At 36.3% G+C, this 19,086-nt stretch overlaps 1 protein-coding gene across 8 annotated transcripts in view; it reads left to right on the forward strand.

Annotated features, from left to right (window-relative positions):
* WDFY3 (WD repeat and FYVE domain containing 3) overlaps positions 1-19,086 on the forward strand; it is a 247,316-nt gene that overhangs the window by 150,592 nt on the left and 77,638 nt on the right. For all 8 annotated transcript variants that reach the window (XM_074323991.1, XM_019731293.2, XM_019731299.2 and 5 more), the window contains 9 exons: positions 2,513-2,694; positions 4,240-4,471; positions 5,834-5,994; positions 8,633-8,744; positions 10,458-10,648; positions 11,893-12,045; positions 15,863-15,936; positions 16,019-16,180; positions 17,535-17,629. In XM_074323991.1, coding sequence (XP_074180092.1) covers positions 2,513-2,694; positions 4,240-4,471; positions 5,834-5,994; positions 8,633-8,744; positions 10,458-10,648; positions 11,893-12,045; positions 15,863-15,936; positions 16,019-16,180; positions 17,535-17,629 — 1,362 coding nt within the window. The remainder of the gene's footprint in view (positions 1-2,512; positions 2,695-4,239; positions 4,472-5,833; positions 5,995-8,632; positions 8,745-10,457; positions 10,649-11,892; positions 12,046-15,862; positions 15,937-16,018; positions 16,181-17,534; positions 17,630-19,086) is intronic.

The following is a 19,086-nucleotide window of genomic DNA, read 5'->3' on the forward strand; positions in this document are numbered from 1 at the left end:
CTCAGTTTACTGAATTTTCTTTGCTATGAATATAAGCATTTGTATATAAATATACCTCTTTTTATCACCTTCTAATTTTGTCTTTTAAGTAACTAAAATAACACCACATATTGCTTCACTTGTGGTTGGTATTCAAATATTAATTGAATATGAGTGGTAGCTTCTCAGTTAGATTGTAAGGCTTCTTGTTTTATTTATTAGTCTTCATCACGACTGGTACAGAGTTAGGCATCAACACAGTAACTGCTTTAAAATTCTGTATAGGACGCTCCATTTGCCCCTTTTGTGGCATTTGACCATGTTGATATTTTCCTCCTAACTAAAACTGTCTCTGGTCTTGTAATTTGGGATACTTGTTCTTTTCACTATTTCTCTGATCTCTCTTTTACAGTTTTCTTCGACAGGTTTCTTTTCTATCTTTCCCTTAAAATCAGTATTATCCATGGTTTCACCTTAGTCTGTGTATTCAACCTGCTGTTCACGAGAAAAAAATTATCAGTTTTTATTAGTTTTAGGTCTTTTTATCCCAGAGACTCTGACAGCAACATGTTTTTATTTGTCTGTGTCCCAGGTTTTTTCCTTATATTTTGAACTGTATATTAGACATTTTCATATGAATAGTCTTCCTGTAAACAACTCAGACTGTAGTGTTTCTTCTTTATAAAACCCGCAACTCCTCCTGTTTTGGGAAATGACACCCCCACTACCAGTTAGCCCAGCAGCTTAAAACCTCAAGTCCACCTCGAAAATCCTACCTCTCCCACTGAGTCTTACTGTATTATACCTCCTTAATGTTTCTTGAATCTTCCCTTCCTTCCTATGCCCACTGCCATAGCCGTTGTTTAATATTGTTTAAATTTATCTGGACTTCATAGATTTTAATTCTTTATTTTGTTTTTGTCTGCCTACCCTACTAGAACTGTAAGTTTCTACATACAATGTTATTTTCTTGGTAATCTAGGCAGTCCTGCTACCTAAAACAGTGCCTAATATATATTAGACCCACAAATGTTATTTCAAAATTTAAATGAATGAACGAGAAGAAAGAAATATAAAGGAAAAGAAATATGAATGATTTGAAAAGGAAACAATAAGAAAAGTAAATGATAATGAACAATTTGGAAAGAGGGTAGAATTTAATGAATTTAAAAAATTGAGTGATAGTTCAGTAAACTAGGAAAATGTTTTCTAACTCTATAGCATTTTCACTAAATGCAATTTGCAAGACTACTATAGTCCATATATCACTGGAAATTATAATAACATATACATTAGTCATATATATGGTGTTAGTCTTAACTCATCAATAGATGTATATTCTGAATTGCCATTTTAAAATATAATCTTGGCATTTCAGTGTCTGCAACTATTTTAAGATTCAAAAAATAGAAACTTAAATTTTCTTTGGAATTCTTTCTGCATATAATTTAAACCTTTAACTTTCAATATATGTTACTTGTATGTGCTTGTACTGAAAAATGGTGGGTCTGCTTTAAGTTGCATGGTTATAGATTAGCTCTTTTTAAAAAAAAATTTTTGGGAGTAGCTGGTTAGCTCAGTTTGTTAGAGTGCCGTGCTCTTAACAACAAGGTTGCTGGTTCAAGCACCACATGGGCCACTGTGAGTTTTGCCCTCCACAACTAGATTGAAACAACTACTTTACTTGGAGCTGATGGGTCCTGGAAAAACACGCTTAATAAATAAAAGTTTTTTTAAAAAAATTGGGGCGGACAGGGAAATGAGTTTTTAACATCTGGATTTCCACTGCTGTCCTACTGCTTCTTGAAAAGGTAAATTAATTTTAATTAGCTTAACATTAAGATTGAATTAGTATTACCTGTTATTTCCTAGCATGATCTGGCAATATGCTGGGTAGCAAAGAGGAGGCAGATTGGATTCAGGAAGGCATTCCAGAATGTTAGCAAATCATCAAAGTTGTCTGATGAAGGTATTTGTTGTCTTGGATCAACAAATACCACGCACTCCATAAGTTACCTCCTTCCTACCAGCTAGTGTCAGGCAAGGGTCAGGGCAGTACAACCACCCCTAAGGACAGATCATTGCCCCTTGTGTCACTGAGCAGAGCATATAACAAGAATAAAATTTAAATTTTCTTGCTTCTTTTTCTAACTGTTTCTAACTTCTTTTGATTGCTGTAATCAGAGGCATGTCAAACTGATATTTAAAAAGACCTTTTATAACAGATCATGACAGGTAATAATCAACTAGTCTCTTTTTGTTGTCTATCATGACTTTATTGTCTATTTAATTTTATTTATTTTTCAGTTTATTAGGTATTATAACTTTATTTGGTTATAACTACATGTATCTTGAACAGAGAAAAGAAAAAACATATCCCAGGTTTTACCTTCTACTACAGATGAAGTTATTGAATGAATAGGATATTTTCACTTACAACATCATATTATTTTAACATAAAGTCAGGATCTAGATAGGAATAATTGTTAGAATGAGGATGGTGTTGAGTTTTTCTTTCCCCTTTTTATTTTAGTTGACGATTTTAGTGAAGAATCCTCTTTTTATGAAATTCTCCCGTGCTGTGCTCGTTTTCGATGTGGAGAACTGATAGTTGAGGGTCAGTGGCATCATCTGGTGCTGGTGATGAGCAAAGGCATGCTGAAAAACAGTGCTGCAGCCCTCTATATTGACGGACAGCTTGTTAGCACTGTGAAGGTAAGCTCACCTGTGTGTGGGGGATGTGTGTGTGTGCGCGCGCACACAGGGTTATTTTTTTAAATTGCTATTGTTTTATGCAGTCCAGTAGATTCTGTGTTTCTTTACAGCTGGCATTCTTTTTGTTCATCTTTGTTGTCATCACCCAGATTAGTCCATGATAGTAACAGTAGCTGTTCCCTTATTGTTTTTGAGTGATGAGTGTACAAATGCTCTAGATAACTATACTACAGTAGTTAGAAGAGACGCAAGAGAGTTGAAGTAACTAGTAAAGAATCAGTAATTTCTTTTTTCAATAAACATAAATGCTGCTAGTTACTTCAGAACTCAACTAGCAAACTCTTAAAATTCTTCAACTTCTAAAAGATAGTATTCATTTTTATAGGGATATTACTTGAAAGAAACAACAAAGGCAAGGTTTGTCCTTTTCTGTGAATTAACGTTTAAGAAGCACTGAAATCTGTAGCTCCCTTGAATACATTTGCTTAGTGATAATTTACTGTGATGTTGTGTTTCAATATGATATACCCTAAAAGGCACTCTGTGTGAATAGTCATTTATTTCCTTTGTATATATGATTGCATTTGAAATGGGTTTGTAGATTCTCTAGTACGTTGCTCCTTCATTTTTTTTAGTATTATCGAAAATAAAAATGTCCTCAGTTTCTAGAATTGACAGGTAGATTTATTATTGAAATATTTCATCGTCATCAACATCATCATCTCATCATTCCCTGTGAGAGGTCAGAGTCCTGTGAAACCAACATTAGGTCATGTGTTAGTCTTCACACTCGTATCGTTAACGTCAACAGGAACTGTTCTTTAATATATAGAATAATGTGATCCGAAACTAGGATGGCGTTATGGTAAAACAGTCCATGGAAATATCCCTCATCCCATCAAGTGGTGAAAGCTGCCTATACAACAAGAAGCAACTTGATTTCATTATCTTGTATGCTCTAATTATACATTGTAAATGAATTGAGTGATAATTTAAGGTAATTGTCGGTAGTGTAATTTCAAATCTGAGAATGTATATTACATTGAGATTAAAATATGTGTGAATAAATTATAATAGACTATCCATTTTTCTAATTTTTTTTCTAGCATTTTACTCATTATAAAACACTTCATGAATAATTTTACTTAACAGACTTACATGGAAGGCAACATAGCCAATTTTCAAGATTACTTGAATTCCATAGTTGGAAAGCTCTGGTTTTGTATCAACCTTAAAATTTCATAAACACATTGTTAATTTGATATGCAAATCAATCAGTAGTAACAATATCCGTATATGTGATTATTACCCTTTCTAGCATGAGATATTTTATCTGTATTAGAGAGTTAGATAACAGATTTCCAACTTCCACATCAGGTTCTAGAATCTTGGCCTGCCCTCATGTTTCTGACCCAATTGCTTTTGTACATTTATAAAATTGTATGACCTTTGGATAATAAAAGTATACTCAAAAAGTGTTTGTCTTCCTGGGGAATTTTTTTTTTCCTGTCCTATCTCACACACTTGCTTTCATTTTCTTTGTAGCTTCATTATGTTCACAGTACGCCCGGGGGTTCGGGTTCTGCAAACCCACCGGTGGTTAGTACAGTCTATGCCTACGTGGGTACCCCACCTGCCCAGCGCCAGCTCGCCTCACTGGTTTGGCGCCTGGGACCCGCGCATTTTTTGGAAGAAGTGTTACCTCCTTCAAGTGTTACTACCATTTATGAACTAGGACCAAATTATGTTGGAAGCTTTCAGGCTGTATGTATGCCATGTGAGTAACTCCTCCTTTCTTCTTAAAGTTGTATAAAACTTAACTTCTGCGTGTAGATGCCTGAGTAAGTGCATGTGTTTAGAAGCTTATGCTTTATGATTATCTAAAAAAAGGGGTCTTCTCTGCTTTTCTTCAACATGATACCACTCACTCCTATTCAAAATGTTCTCCACTCATCATACTGTGTTTTCCTGATTTTTGTCTTTATGCCTGATCACTAATTTTCCAGTTTCTCTTGTTGGCTCCAAGATGTAGACATATATTCTCTTAAGAGTCTAACCTCAACCTTCTTCTCTTTCTAGTTTCTCCTATTATGGAAGAAATTTCTCCCTATTATATGAAGCAGCGTAAAGTGTGTTCACTCTGGTTAAAGGAAGGGCGGATGGGCCCAGCAGCACACACATGCATATATTCTTCAAGTTAGAGCGGTTACCATCAGTTTCCCCATCCCTTTGCCCTTACAGTCCACCTCTTGTTACCCTTTCTCCCGAAAGGAATTTAGAATCAAAGGAACTGAAGTTAAAGTACAGTTCCTTCATAGTCCTCTTTCCCAATAATGTCTTCCATCCCTTTGTTCTCATTCCACCAAAGTTCTCAGAAGAGTTAGGACAGTACATTGCAAATGCTAGTGATCCTGTGGCTAAGTAATTTGTCTTTACTCATGTTTTTCATTTAGATAGCGTCTAATAATAGCTAACACTTACTGAGCACTTAATGTGTGCCAAATAAGTTGATGCGTATGAAGAACATAGCTGTTCGAAACCTTTCACATGCGTTTATTCATTCCTTCGAAACACTGGGGGTTAGGTACTATGGCTATCATCCTCGTTTTACAGATGAGGAAACTGAGGCACGGAGATGTATATAGGTCACACAGCTTTTAAATGATATAGTAGAGATACACACTTAAGCCCTCTAGCTCCAAAACTGTGTTCTTAACTGCGCTGCTGTGCTGACTAGAAAAATGCACAGAGGCATGTGTGAGGGCTGTCACGGGGGCAAGACCTCCCACTACAAAGCCCATGGGCATTCCACTCATTTTTAAGTATTTCCTTTTTTCTTTGAAGCTAAGGGAAGTGTTTTGTGATTGTCTGACAACGTTTAAAACCCTTTTCCTTTGCAGTTATGCTATATGTTAAGCATATTTTCAGAGTAAAACTTAGAATGTAAAGCTCTATGACTAGGTGATTTTTCCCTATTTTCTAGTTAAAGAAATAAATGAAAAGCTGAACATTAAACAAAATTCCTCTCCCTTATTCCACTTAAAAAGATTTTTCCAGTCTTCCAACTTGAAAATGATAGTAAGAATAAAAAATTAGTGTTGGGATAATGATTTTGAAAAGAATTATTCTTCTTTTAAAGGTAAAGATGCAAAATCCGAAGGGGTGGCCCCATCTCCTGTGTCATTAGTGCCAGAGGAAAAGGTGTCATTTGGCCTCTATGCACTCTCTGTGTCTTCCCTAACAGTGGCAAGAATCCGGAAGTTGTACAACAAGTTGGACAGCAAAGCCATTGCTAAGCAGGTAAGCAGAATGATTTCCTCCTCGTAAGCTGAGGATGACTCTCCTTGGAAAGAGGTTGCAGAGCTTCATTATGGGTTCCGCCCAAGTATGAGGGCTTGTGGAAAACACTGCCTTTCGTACATTGTTTATATGTGGTTTCTTTGGCTTTGAATGTAAAACATATTTTAGATGCTAGATTAATTTAGAAAAGTGAGAATTGCCTTCTAAGTGCATAGTTTATGTTAATTCTTTAGTGGCAGTTTAAGAAATTGAACGTTAGAAAACTAAAGAAATCAATTGCTGTTTTTAAGGCTACAACTTACGTTTTTCTGGATCGCCTACTATGTGCAGCATTTCATTCAGGACTCAGCAATGGATGAGAAAGTCCCCCTCCCCCATGGTTCTTACATTCTAGTGAAAGAGACAGCAATAACTACAGAAAAAAAACCTAATGATAGAGTATGTTAGAAGGTGAAGAATGCTATGCAGAAAAATAAAGCAGGAAAGGGGAAAGAGGTGAGCTAATAGTTTTAAATAGCTTGGTCAGAGGAGACCTCACTGAGAAGGTGAAATGTCAGCAGACTTGAAAGCATGAGGCAGCAGCAATGAGGATACTGAGGACGGATGGGATGTACTTCCAGGATGGGGGGGTATGGCCCTGAGGAAAGCGCATGCCTGCCGTAGAGGCAGGTGTGGCTAGAGGAGAATGAGAGGAGGCCGAGGTCATAGGAGAGGAGCCCAGAGGCAACGGCAACTACGTTGCTTAGAATTTAGAGGCAACTGTAAAGGCCTTGGCTTCAACTGAGTGACATGGGGAGCGTTATAGGGTTCCAGGCGTGGGAATGAAATGCTATGACTTGCTTTTAACCAGGATCACTGTGACTTCTACTGAAAATAGATTCAAGGGAGACAAAGACAGAAGCAGGAAGACCAGTTCTGAGGCCAGTACAGTGATAGTGGGCAGCAGTGGCGTGGTGGCCGTGGCGTGGCGAGAAGTGATCGGATTGGAGGTAGAGTTTAAAGATCGAGCTCAGTTTTTGGTGATAGATTGGGTATGAAAGGAGTCAAGGATAACTCCAAGTCTTTTTTTTTTTTTTCTCTCTAACAATCAGGAAAATGGAGTCTCTTTCTGATTTGGAGAAAACTGCAGAAAGAGTAGTTTTGGGGTGGGAGGGGGGTATATTGGGAATTATGTTTTGGAAAAGTTTGAGAAGCATATTAGACGTCTATTAGACGTTTTAGTGGAGCTATCAACCATTGGAAATAGGAATCTACAGTTCAGGGGAGAGGTTTGAATGTCATGGATGTTCACAGATGGTGTTTAACGCCATGGGCCGAGGTGTATTCACCAAAGTGTAGATGTCAATAGAGAATAGGAAAGGTTTTCAGACTGAGACCTGGGACGTGCTAGTATTGTGGAGTTGGGGAGATGCAGAAGAACCAGCTGAGAAGACAGGAGTAGCAGCCAGCAAGAAAGGAGCACCACTAGGAGAGTCTGGTATTGTAGCATCACTGATCCACTGTGGCAAACGTGTCAGATCAGCAAGGAAGATTAGGACTGAGGACTGACCTTGGGTTTGTCAAGGTGAGAGTCCTCAGTGAGCTTGACAAGCTGTTTGGCTGATGAGGGAGGGCAAGCCCGAGGGGAAGGAAATCAAGAGACTGGAAGGAAGGCATTTGGGAACAGTAAGTATTGGCAACTCTTGTGCGGAGGTTTGTCTGTGAATATGTGTACCCTTTTCTAAGGAATATAAAGTGTACATAAATTGAGTTCTGCAGGTAACAATAAAATTAAAGTCTTAAGATTATATTTGGTTGAAAACACATTGTGTGTGTGTGTGTGTGTGTGTGTGTGTGTGTGTGTGTAAAATTTAACATTGCTTTTATGTAGGCATGTTTATCTCTAAACTCTTGGATAATTTATGTGACGTTTACTTGAATGTGGAGTAAAGCTAATATGTTCACTGATAACAGGCAGTGTGAGGCAGTGAGTGATGAGACCCTTTAAACCATGACAGAGTTGCATTCAGAAAGGCCCTGGAAGCTATTTCCCAGGACCCTCTCACCATCTTCATCTCAGTAGATTGTATTTAACTTATTATCTATGAGCTTTTACACCTTTGGAAGTATTAAAAAAATAAATAAATAAAAAAAGAATGCTCAAGTTTTTAATGTTCTGACACGGGGAGAGAGAAAATGCATGTTACCAATCATGTCTTTTTTTTCTTTTCCAATCAAAATGTTCAGACTGACATCCTGCCATCTGCAACAACACGGATGGACCTAGAAAGTATTGTGTTAAGTGAGATATGTCAGAGAAAGACAAATACATGTGGGATCTAAAGAACAGAATAAACAAGCAAACAAAAGAGAAACAGACTCATAGAAACAAAGAACAAACTGATGGTTACCAAAAGGGAGGTGGGTGGAGGGACGGGTGAGAAAGGTGAAGGGGAATTGAGTCAATAGCAGTGTGATAACCTTGCACGTGACAGATGGGTACTAGACTTAGTGTGGTGACCACATCATAAGGTGTATCAATGTCGAATCATTCTGTTATACTCCTGAAACTAATATAATATTGTATGCCAATTATAATAAAAATAAGTTCAGACAGTTCTTCTGTAGTTACATTTTTTTTCCCTTTCCTGTTCTTCAGTTAGGCATTTCCTCCCATGAGAATGCCACTCCAGTGAAATTGATACACAATTCAGCAGGACATCTTAATGGACCTGCTCGGACAATTGGGGCTACTCTGATTGGCTACTTGGGTGAGTCAAATTGACTATTGTTTCAAACTTCTTTATTACTTTCAAATCTGATTTCACTTCCCTCACTTAAGGGGTGGTGCTGAAGTTCATATTTTGTCGTGCTGACCTGTAATGTTCCTGCAATATGTAGAGACTAATGTAACAATCTCAAACTGCAGTCCACTTTAAAAATTATAGCCTTTTTAAAAATCCCATTAACTTTTTCCCCTCTTGTGAGCACTGATGAGCACTGACTACATACTTCTGTGTAATTTCAAGGTAAATTTCACAGTACATTTAGGGACAGGTGTAAAGACTTAAAAATATTGATTGTTGCATGGTTTGGTGCAGCAGTGGTGGCCCTCCTGAGGGCTTCTAGTAATTGGAAATGAACTAGAAATTAGGTTCAGAGTATAAATACTGGGATCCAACTCAATAAAAGAGCTGGTGGACATTCTGCAGAGCCTTATACCTGATGTCTGCTTTAAAACAGTTGTTTTTGTTTGTTTTTTTTTGCTTATGTCGAGACAATCCAATCACGCCATCCAAATTCAGAGCCAGTGATTATATATTTTAATGTGCAGATAAGTACATAATATGGTTCCTTTTGAGATTACCGAGTTCATGTCGTACCGGTCAGAATCCTACATGTTTATCGATCTTTGGCAGTTTTAATTGTCCCAGTGATGTGCACGTAAATAAACTTTGGTTTTCTTTCTTGACTGTACTGCATGGATAAAATAGTTTCCTTTATGTTGAAGCACATGGTAGTTTTTCTTAATTCAACAAACACTGAGCACTGCTCTATGTCCTTTGCAAAAATATAGCTGCACTGTGGTATAGTAGAAAGAGCATTGACTGAAGAGTTCAAAGATTGGGATTCCGGCCCCTGTTCTGTCTCTATATGACATTATACCAGACATTTGATCTCTATGGACTTCAATTTTCCTATCTTTAAAGTAATAATACTGGCCCTAATCACCTCAGAAGGTAGTTTTCAAAATCCAATGCCATAAGATACGAAGTATTGTATTTGCAGTATACTGACTACAAAGCACATAGAAATATAAAAAACATTAGTTTTATTTTCAAAAAACTCAATCTTGATCATTGGGCAAACAACATTCAATCAATGCCTTTTTCAAGAAATAAGGTTAGGAATGTAGATGTGACTTTTTTTGTAATTGACATAAAGTTAGTTCCAATACTGTGTTTTTCACGTAATTATGCTCTTCTGGACTCACTGATGTACTATTACACAGATGCCATAACTGGGAGAAGCTCTGAGTAATGGTGTGGCTTATCTGTAGGGAATATGCCATCCTTGCCAGGATGCCTTCTCCATCCCATTCCCTAGTTCACAGAGTTGAAGTGCTTTTGCTCTGCCCACATCTGTTCCTCAGCAACTACCTCAGAAATGCATACCCGAGGCCTCCGTGCTTTTGAGTCTTTTTGTTGCCCAAAGCTGCACAGAAACATTTGTGCCTACTCTCAAACCCAGCCCTTCTCTTTTCACTCCTATACTCCCCACTCTTCTCCGAGAATACACACATGAGCATTTATTGCCTTCTCCCATAGCCTACTGTGAAATTTTTTTAGAATTTTTATTTTAGGATAGAAAGCTTCTTTTTTAAAGTATCATTTATAATTAGTTCAATATTTCTGAAGATGATGTATTCAGTTCTTGCTTACATGGGGAATTTGTTTAATTGTTTCTCACTGTCTTTTAATCAGGAGTAAGAACATTTGTCCCTAAGCCTGTTGCCACTACTTTGCAGTACATTGGGGGCGCTGCAGCCATCCTGGGCCTGGTGGCCATGGCTTCCGACGTGGAAGGGCTGTATGCGGCCGTCAAGGCCCTGGTTTGTGTGGTCAAGAGTAACCCACTAGCCAGCAAAGAAATGGAAAGAATCAAGGGCTACCAGGTTTGGAACCATAAAGCTTTGCCTTCACTTTACTTTGCATAAAAAAAAAACTTCTGATTTCCATTATTTTTCCTATTTTCAAACTCTAGAAGCATTATATTGTCCAAGTAACCTTTAAAAGTCAGTAGTTTTTATTAAAACTAGCATATTTCAAGTGAGAATATGAGTTGTTTTCTTTATTTTGGTTCATCCTTTTCTCCTATTTCATCAAGTCTTACTAAACCCTTGTATTAGGCTATGTTACTTCAGTATATTTCATACATATTTGAATATATTTTCAGAACAACAGTTTGCTAGTGTGGCCTTATTTTTCTTAATGGAAATAGGAATGAAATGCAGTCTTGTCATATTACCACCTGCTCTAGAGATTGCCAGATCAGTAATAGATCCAGAGTTCTCTCCGTTTTCCTTGTCTCTCCCCTCCACACCAGTCATCTTTTACCCACTTTACCCAGTGGAAGTGAGAGCCACTATGTAATGCATGTGCCCTTGCTAGTCCTGAAAACTCATTAAAAATATGCAGTATTCATGTGTTCGTGGATCCACAGTCTCAACTAGGTTTAGGTGGAAACCTCATAATAAAAGAAACAACTATTTGGAACAAGATTACATCCCTCTAGTATAGACAAAGTGCAAATGCCGTCTCTGACTTTAGCCAATAGTTCATCGGGAGTGGGTAAACTCTTTATTGTTTTCTGTAGATTTGTCACACTCCTTTGATAAGTGTTTTGTTTTGCAAAACTTTCATAATGATTATTACAGCATTATTTATCAGGAAAAAATAGAATCATCTAAATGTCCCAAAAGTATGACAATGACTAATAATACTATAACCATTGCATAGAATATCAGTCAACCTTTTAAAACTGTAATTACGAAGACTGCTACAAAAGAAAAAAATCCTTTTGATAGAATGTCATGTAGAGGAAAAGAGAAAATTGTTATGTACATAATGGCAACAATTTAAATATTTATATATGAATTGAAAGGGTTTATGTTAAAGTGGATATTTTAATAATAATGGGATTGCCCTGCTTTTTAGATTTTCTCTAATGTTATGTTTTCATAATAAATATTTAGAAATCAGCTGAGAAGTTTCAGGAATTTTCTACGTAGGGGTAGGGGTCGTGTGTGTGTGTGTGTGTGTGTGTGTGTGTGTGTGTGTGTGTGCGCGCGCGCATGTGTGCACGTGCACACATATCTATAATGATTGATAACAGGCATTGGGTATTGCTTCCTTTTAGTTGCTGGCAATGCTACTTAAGAAGAAACGTTCCCTTCTCAATAGCCACATTCTCCATCTAACTTTTTCCTTGGTGGGAACTGTTGATAGTGGACATGAGACCTCCATTATTCCGAATTCAACTGCTTTCCAGGATCTACTTTGTGATTTTGAAGTATGTACCTAAACACTAACTGGTAATATATAATCAGTGAATTAATTTCTTATTCTCTGTATTAATAGTCAACTACTGTACAATTTTGTCTCTAAGATGTAGCCTGTAATTTTATGATGCTCATGTTAACATCATTAGTAAAATATGAAAAATAGGGTAGTGATGGGGTTCCTTCCCCCCGAGGATATTTCATATTTCATTTTACAAACAGTATAGAAGTGAAGTACCTTTACCTGCCTATATGTAGCTAATTTGCTGCTGCCTCTAGCATTACGAGAGGCAAACGTATTTTCATCAAATAATTCTGATAGAAACTTTTCTTCAGTAAACAGGAGCTAGACCTGGAATTTTGGTTGATAGCAGCTGCTTAGTAAAAGGTCATTCATTTCGCCAAAATAACAAGATTTTCTTCTGTCTTATTACCATAAACCACTTCCACTCTGTCCTCTCAAAGCACCACTTAATTTTTGCATATCCTTTCTCCATTTAATTTCTTGTTCACAGCACTTTGTCTACTCGTCACTATATATCTACACACACACACACACACACACACACACACACACACAATCTCCCCTTGTGAGACTATAGGCTTTATGAGTGCAGAGATCATATCCGTCTTCGTATCCCTATCACCCAGAATGTTGGCTGACTGTAAAGTCTAGGCCCTAACTCTTCTCCCTCATTCCTACTGTAAGCTCTGTCTTGTCAGTTATTTTAAATCCCTGACAGACAGGCTGTGTGCCCTGATCGCTTTACTGAAACTTTATTTTGAAATCTTATGGCCGCCTGGCCTATGCACGGTGTCCTCCGTTCTCAGCATCCACAGCTCCCAGTAGCGCTGATGCAGTCAGTCGGTTTCCCTCTCGCGTCTCAGAGCTCTCTTGCTTTCAGGCATCACTTTCCTGGTTCTTAATTTTTATCACTACTTTCCCCATAATTTTATGGCCGTGAAATTTTCATTATTGTACCTAAAAGTGTCCAACTTCACTTCCTTATCTTTTCCTTTATTTGTTGTTTTCCTTCCTTAGATTCTCACCCAGTTCTCCAGCCTCAGCTCTACAGAGTTGACTCTAAAATCTCAATCTCTAGCTTAACATCCGAGTTCCTGACTTACTTGCTCCGCGTTTCCATTTTTATGTCCCAGCAACACCTAAACTGAACTTAACATCCTTCCCCAAAGTAGTTCTTCCTTCTAATTCCTGTTTCTATTCATAACACCACCATCGTCCTACTCACTGAGGCTTGAAATTGGAAAATCAGCTTTCTTCTTCCTCACTGTTTATAAATACTTTGATATTAAGTCGTATAAATTCTACTTCTATATTTCATATAGTCCACTTTTTTTTTCCTACTGCTACATCCTAATCCAAGCCCTAAGCAATTCTCTTACCTCTCACCAACTGCTTTCCGCCTTTCCTTAATCTATCATATGTTTTTACCCAGTTCTTTCTAAGACATAATCATATCACTGTTCCAAAACTTCCAGTGATTTCCCCTTCCAACACAATAAAGTACGTATTTCTCAGCCTGGTAGTTAAAGTTCTAATACATGAACCTCTCATTCCTTTAAAAATGTCTATTGAGCATCTTTGAACCAAGCATCATATCAGGTGTTAAGCATGTGAACATAAAGACAGACTCCATGTCTCAAGGCAGTTAGTCCATTAGAAGAGAAAAACAAATCTATAAACAAATTAAAAACTTGTGAAAGCACAGAGGTAAAAGTATGCAGAAAGAATTATGTGAATACCAAGGAGACCTACTTAATCAATCCTAGCTTTGTTTTCATCAAGTAACTGACACATTTAAATCATGGATTGTCTTTCATTTCAGATTTCTGATTAAAATCTAATATACAAACAGAAGAAATTTAGGTGCTTGACATATGTTGACTTCATTTTATATTACCTTGCTGACTTAAGGCTTTATATGGCATTCCTAATTACCCCAAACCACGGTGATCTATCAATACTTAATTTACCCTATTTTTAGAATAGCCATTTGACAAATATAAATAAAATCATTGATAGCATGCAAGCATTTTCTCTTTTAGTGGAGATTCTAGAATTTATACTACATGTACATGCGTAACAATTGAGTCTATCTTCAAAGTGTGTATACCTCTTTACTTACAGTGTAAAAATCTTGCAACACTATACTGCCATTTCTTCTTTCCTGTCCTTTGTGCTGTTGTTATCAGACGTTTTACTTCTATTATGTTTATAATCCCTATGATACTTTGTATTATTTTAGTTTTAGTCAATTATCTTTTAAAGACATTTAAAAATTTTTTTCTATTTTCCCACATACATGGTATGCATGTCATTCTTTATTCTTTTTGGAGATCCAGATTCCCATCTTGTATAATTAATTATTCTGCCTGAAGAACTTTCTTTAATATCTCTTGCAGTGCCTGTCTGCTGGCAATAAATTCTCCCATGTGAAAGAGTCGTTACCGTTTTCTTCTTTGTTGAAGGATATTTTTGCATAGAATAGAATTCTCATTGATGGTTTTTATTCTTTTCATATTTTAAAGATTTCAGTCACTCCATTGTCATTATGTTTCCTCTGCTTGGGATTTACTGGCTTTTTTAGATCTGGGAGTTGTCATTTTCATCAAATTGGGAATTTTTTTAGCCATTATTTCTTCAATTATTTTTTCTGATGCCCTCCCCCATCTTTGCTGGACTCGAGTTACCACATAGCTTGCTGGATATTGTCTCCCAAGTCACTAATGCTCTATTTAGTAGTTTATTTTTAGCATTTTTTTCTAATGCTTCATTCTGATTAGTTTCTATTGTTATGTCTTCAAGTTTACTTATTTTTTTCTATAGTGTCTAATCTGCTGTTAGTCCCCTCCAGTATATTTTTCATTTTAAATCTTTCGTTTTTCATTTCTAGAAGTTCATTTTGGATCTTTGGTTATCTTCTATTTCTCTCCTTGTGTTCATATTTTTTTGTTACATTCTTTAGGATATAGAGCAGATTTTTAATAGCTTTTGATAATTCCATAATCTTTGTCATTTTGGGGCTATTTATAATAATTGATTTTTCTCCTACTTATGGGTCATATTTTCCTTGTTCTTTGCTTATTTGATAATTTTTGATTGGATGCTAAATTTTACATTGCTACATTGCTGAGTGCTAGATTTTGTTGTGTTCCTTTTAAAGAGTATTACACTTCGCTCTGGAATTGCAGTTGTCTTGATCCTTCTGAGACATGTGTTTAACCTTTGTTAGGGTTTATCTAGAAAAACCTTTAGTGGGGAGCTAATTTAGCCCCACTACTAAAGTGTTACACATCTGAGACCTCTACCCAGTTCCCCACAGATTATGAAGTATCTATATTCTGATAGGTGGGAGTGCCAAATAGTCTCAGCTCTTTGTGAATTTCAGGAATTGTTTGGTGTACCAGTTTGTGATGGTTAATTCCAGTTTTGGAACCCACATGAGATTCCAGTCATTCAGCCTTTGTATTCAGTATATAGAATTCAGTATTTTTTATACTCAGTATATTGTATTCAGTGTTGAATAATAGTATGCAGTCATTGGTTCCAGGGAAACTTTCCATAGATCTTGCCTTTCTGGTTACTTACTCTAATAGGTTAATTTCCATAACAATTATTCCTTTATAAACAGAATCAGAAGTCATATGTACAAGCAATTTTATAAGGCTTCACCAAATAAAAATTATAATAAGGTGGTTGTTCAGTTAATTAATGAGTGAAATAGTTCCATGTGCTGCATCTGTGTTTGTTGGATTGGCATTTGGGGTATTTTTTAACCCTAAATAAACCATTGTTCTTTATTGTAGGTCTGGCTCCATGCACCATATGAACTCCATCTTTCTTTATTTGAACACTTCATTGAACTGCTCACAGAGTCCAGGTATTGGCTAAACCTATGTAGTTAGTTGTTTAGTTATAGAAGAGATGATAGTATAGTGTATAAATTCTTCTTTCTCTTGTAGTGAAGCTTCAAAGAATGCCAAATTAATGAGGGAATTCCAGCTAATCCCAAAGCTGCTACTGACTCTTCGAGATATGTCTTTATCCCAGCCTACCATTGCTGCTATTAGTAATGTGCTGAGCTTCTTATTGCAAGGTTTTCCCAACAGCAATGACCTGCTCAGGTAGGGAAAACTTCGGTATTTGTCTGTTTATTAACCAAACGTATCAATGAGGTAAAGATGACTGAGATGATTGTGATTGGTTCTTGTACCTCTATAACACCTGTAATGGTAATACTCTTCAGGATGTTTGTAAGGCACAGAAAACATGCATGTCTCAGTATCTTGCCTTAATAAAGCAAAGCCAGTTGTTGCCAGTAGTTACTAATAGGATGTTGGTGAGAAAAGATGTCAGGATGAACCCAGTGACATTGATTGTCCTAGACATAAAAGTGTTCGGGATAGGAATTCTCGGTCCCTCTTCCCCAAGCCCTGCTGCTTCTCAGTGTGTACAAACACACACACCCACCCATAGTGGACATGCCTTCTCCTTTATATTTATTCTCTAGCACCCAAGCAGATAATGATATTTTATTTTTGCATATTCAAACCTTTTATATGAGGTATTATTTTGCTGCTAATGTGCAGTATGGCTTAAGGCCTATTTATGGGCTGTAGAAATGTAACACTCACATCATCCCATCATAACTGGAAATGGAAGGAAAAAAGTACCTAACCAAAGTATTTTCCAAGACGAAAATTGCTTAAACTGGACTTGACCACCACTTTCCTTGTAATCTCCCAGGCACAGGTGAAAGAAAGCACACCAATTTTTATAGTATTCCCAATACACTAATCTCTAATCTGTATACCATGTAAATCACTCACTTTTATATGAATTTACCTTGAAAAGAGTTTTTTAACTTGATATTTAAAATTGGAGTTTAAAAATTATTTTGGAGATTATTGTTATTATTAACAATACTTATTTCAATCTTACCCTGGTACTATAATGATGACTTTGCTAAAATTAACAGTGACATCTATCAAGCTTTTCTGTACTTTACAAATTAAGAAACTAAGGCCCAGAAAGGTTAACCTACTTGCCCCAAGTAACAAGATTAAAACCTCATACAGCCAGTATTTTAACCTTACCTGCATTTCTAAAACCCAAGTTCTTAATTACGAGGCTACAGTGGAGTGGATGCATATAGATAACGTTGGGACATTTTAATTTGAATCATGCTGTTTGGTTCTTGAAATCATTTGGGTTAGTGCATTAAAGGACTCATATTTCTAGAGTAGTATATTTTTCCCTATATTTTAAAACATTGTAACATATATAATGTTAATTGCGATAGTCCTAGGGGAAGTAAACGAAATAACAGTCCCCTAAATTAAAGGTCTGTAAAAGAGTACTTAAAATAAGTTCTGTTTTGTTTTTCATTTCTTTGTTTGTTGTTTCTTTGTGTTTTGCTGTTAGTTTTGGGGAGAGAAAAAATAAAATCCATAACCTTTTTTCCTCTTGTATTTAAAGGTTTGGCCAGTTTATTTCTTCTACTTTACCAACCTTTGCAGTGTGTGAGAAGTTTGTAGTTATGGAAATAAACAACGAAGAGAAGCTTGACACTGGTGAGTTGATTCTGGAGCTTGAAAGCTAATTACTATGCCCTGTTTTCTTCTAGCACAAGTTAGACCTGAATTATATGTGATACTATTATGTTACTTTTCTCCTTACATTTCTTTTTGTCTTTCACAGATGTATTTGTCTTAAATCAAGCCTGTACAATACGCAGAAGTTCAGAATTACCCATAGAATATAATACAGTGTGAATTTTTACTTTAAAAGTAAAATCTTTCCCATTTTTAGAGGATTTATAACAATGTTCCTTTAAATAGCGAATTATTCCTGGGTGATTTTTAACATTATTTAATTTTTAAAAAATTTATGTACATCTTTTCAGAAACACAGATGTGTGCTAATGTGAGTTATGTATGTGTTACTACTATTTTCATTTTCCTGTTAAATTTTAGTAGTCACTTAGGGAAAGAATATTTTATGAAAATAATTTTATTTAAGTATAAAATGAAAATAATTTCATAAGTTGTGAGATTCTGAGCCTGTGACAGCCACTTTTTTTACCTTTCCTCATTTGATTCATACTTTTTCCCCCTCTGTTCCAATATACTGCTTTTCCTGTTATATATTCTAGGACATGAGATTTGCTTGGAAAGCTTGGAAAGGACCTTTTAGATTGACCTGTAATTAAATTCACAATATCTTATATTTGTTCACCATTCTTTACATTATTATCCTGTTACATTATTCCATAATCATATCATGGATGATTTCCTTTAAACCCCACATCTGCCTGGGGGGGGCGGAGAAGAAATCCTCTTCGTATCAGTGGTATCAATGCCTCACAAAGAAGTTCTCCATGTTGGCTGTGCCATCTGGAGCACAACCTCTGCAGTGCTTTGTGAATAAGCAGAGAAAGTGGAGTAATCATGTTTTTCAAAGGAGAAGCTAAGAGATTTGAGGGGCCAAGTAGCTCTGGCAAATCACAGAGCAGAACAGAAGGCCCCCCACCACCACCACCACTTACCTACTGCCTACTCTCATTTGGAACAATGTTGACATTTCTTTGGTAAAGCAAATTAGCAGTGGGTGAGAACCATAAAGATCAAATCAATGGATACACTTTCTGAGTGCTTTATAGCTGGCAGGCACTGTACTTTAAGTACTTTATTTAATCTTGTAATAACACTATAAAATAGGTACTAATGTTATCCCAGTTTTATAAGGGAAGAAACTGAGGCCCAGAGAGATTAAGTAAAAGCAGCTTACCTGAGATCATACCACTACCTGTGAATCCGGGTAGTACAAACCAACATTCTAAACTTTCTAACCACTACATTTTTCTACCCTATGTAAGCATTATTTCTAAATTCTGAATTACTATAAGCCAAGTAAATAGGAATTAGAAAACAAAAATACTTTTAAAATCTTTGGAAATATGTAACACATTCATGTCAAGTATAAAAATAGATGTGGTAAAATATTTTTCTAGTCTCCATATATCTTGCTG

Source organism: Rhinolophus sinicus, linkage group LG02 (genome assembly GCF_036562045.2).
Source record: "Rhinolophus sinicus isolate RSC01 linkage group LG02, ASM3656204v1, whole genome shotgun sequence".
NCBI classification, from domain to species: Eukaryota; Metazoa; Chordata; class Mammalia; order Chiroptera; family Rhinolophidae; genus Rhinolophus; species Rhinolophus sinicus.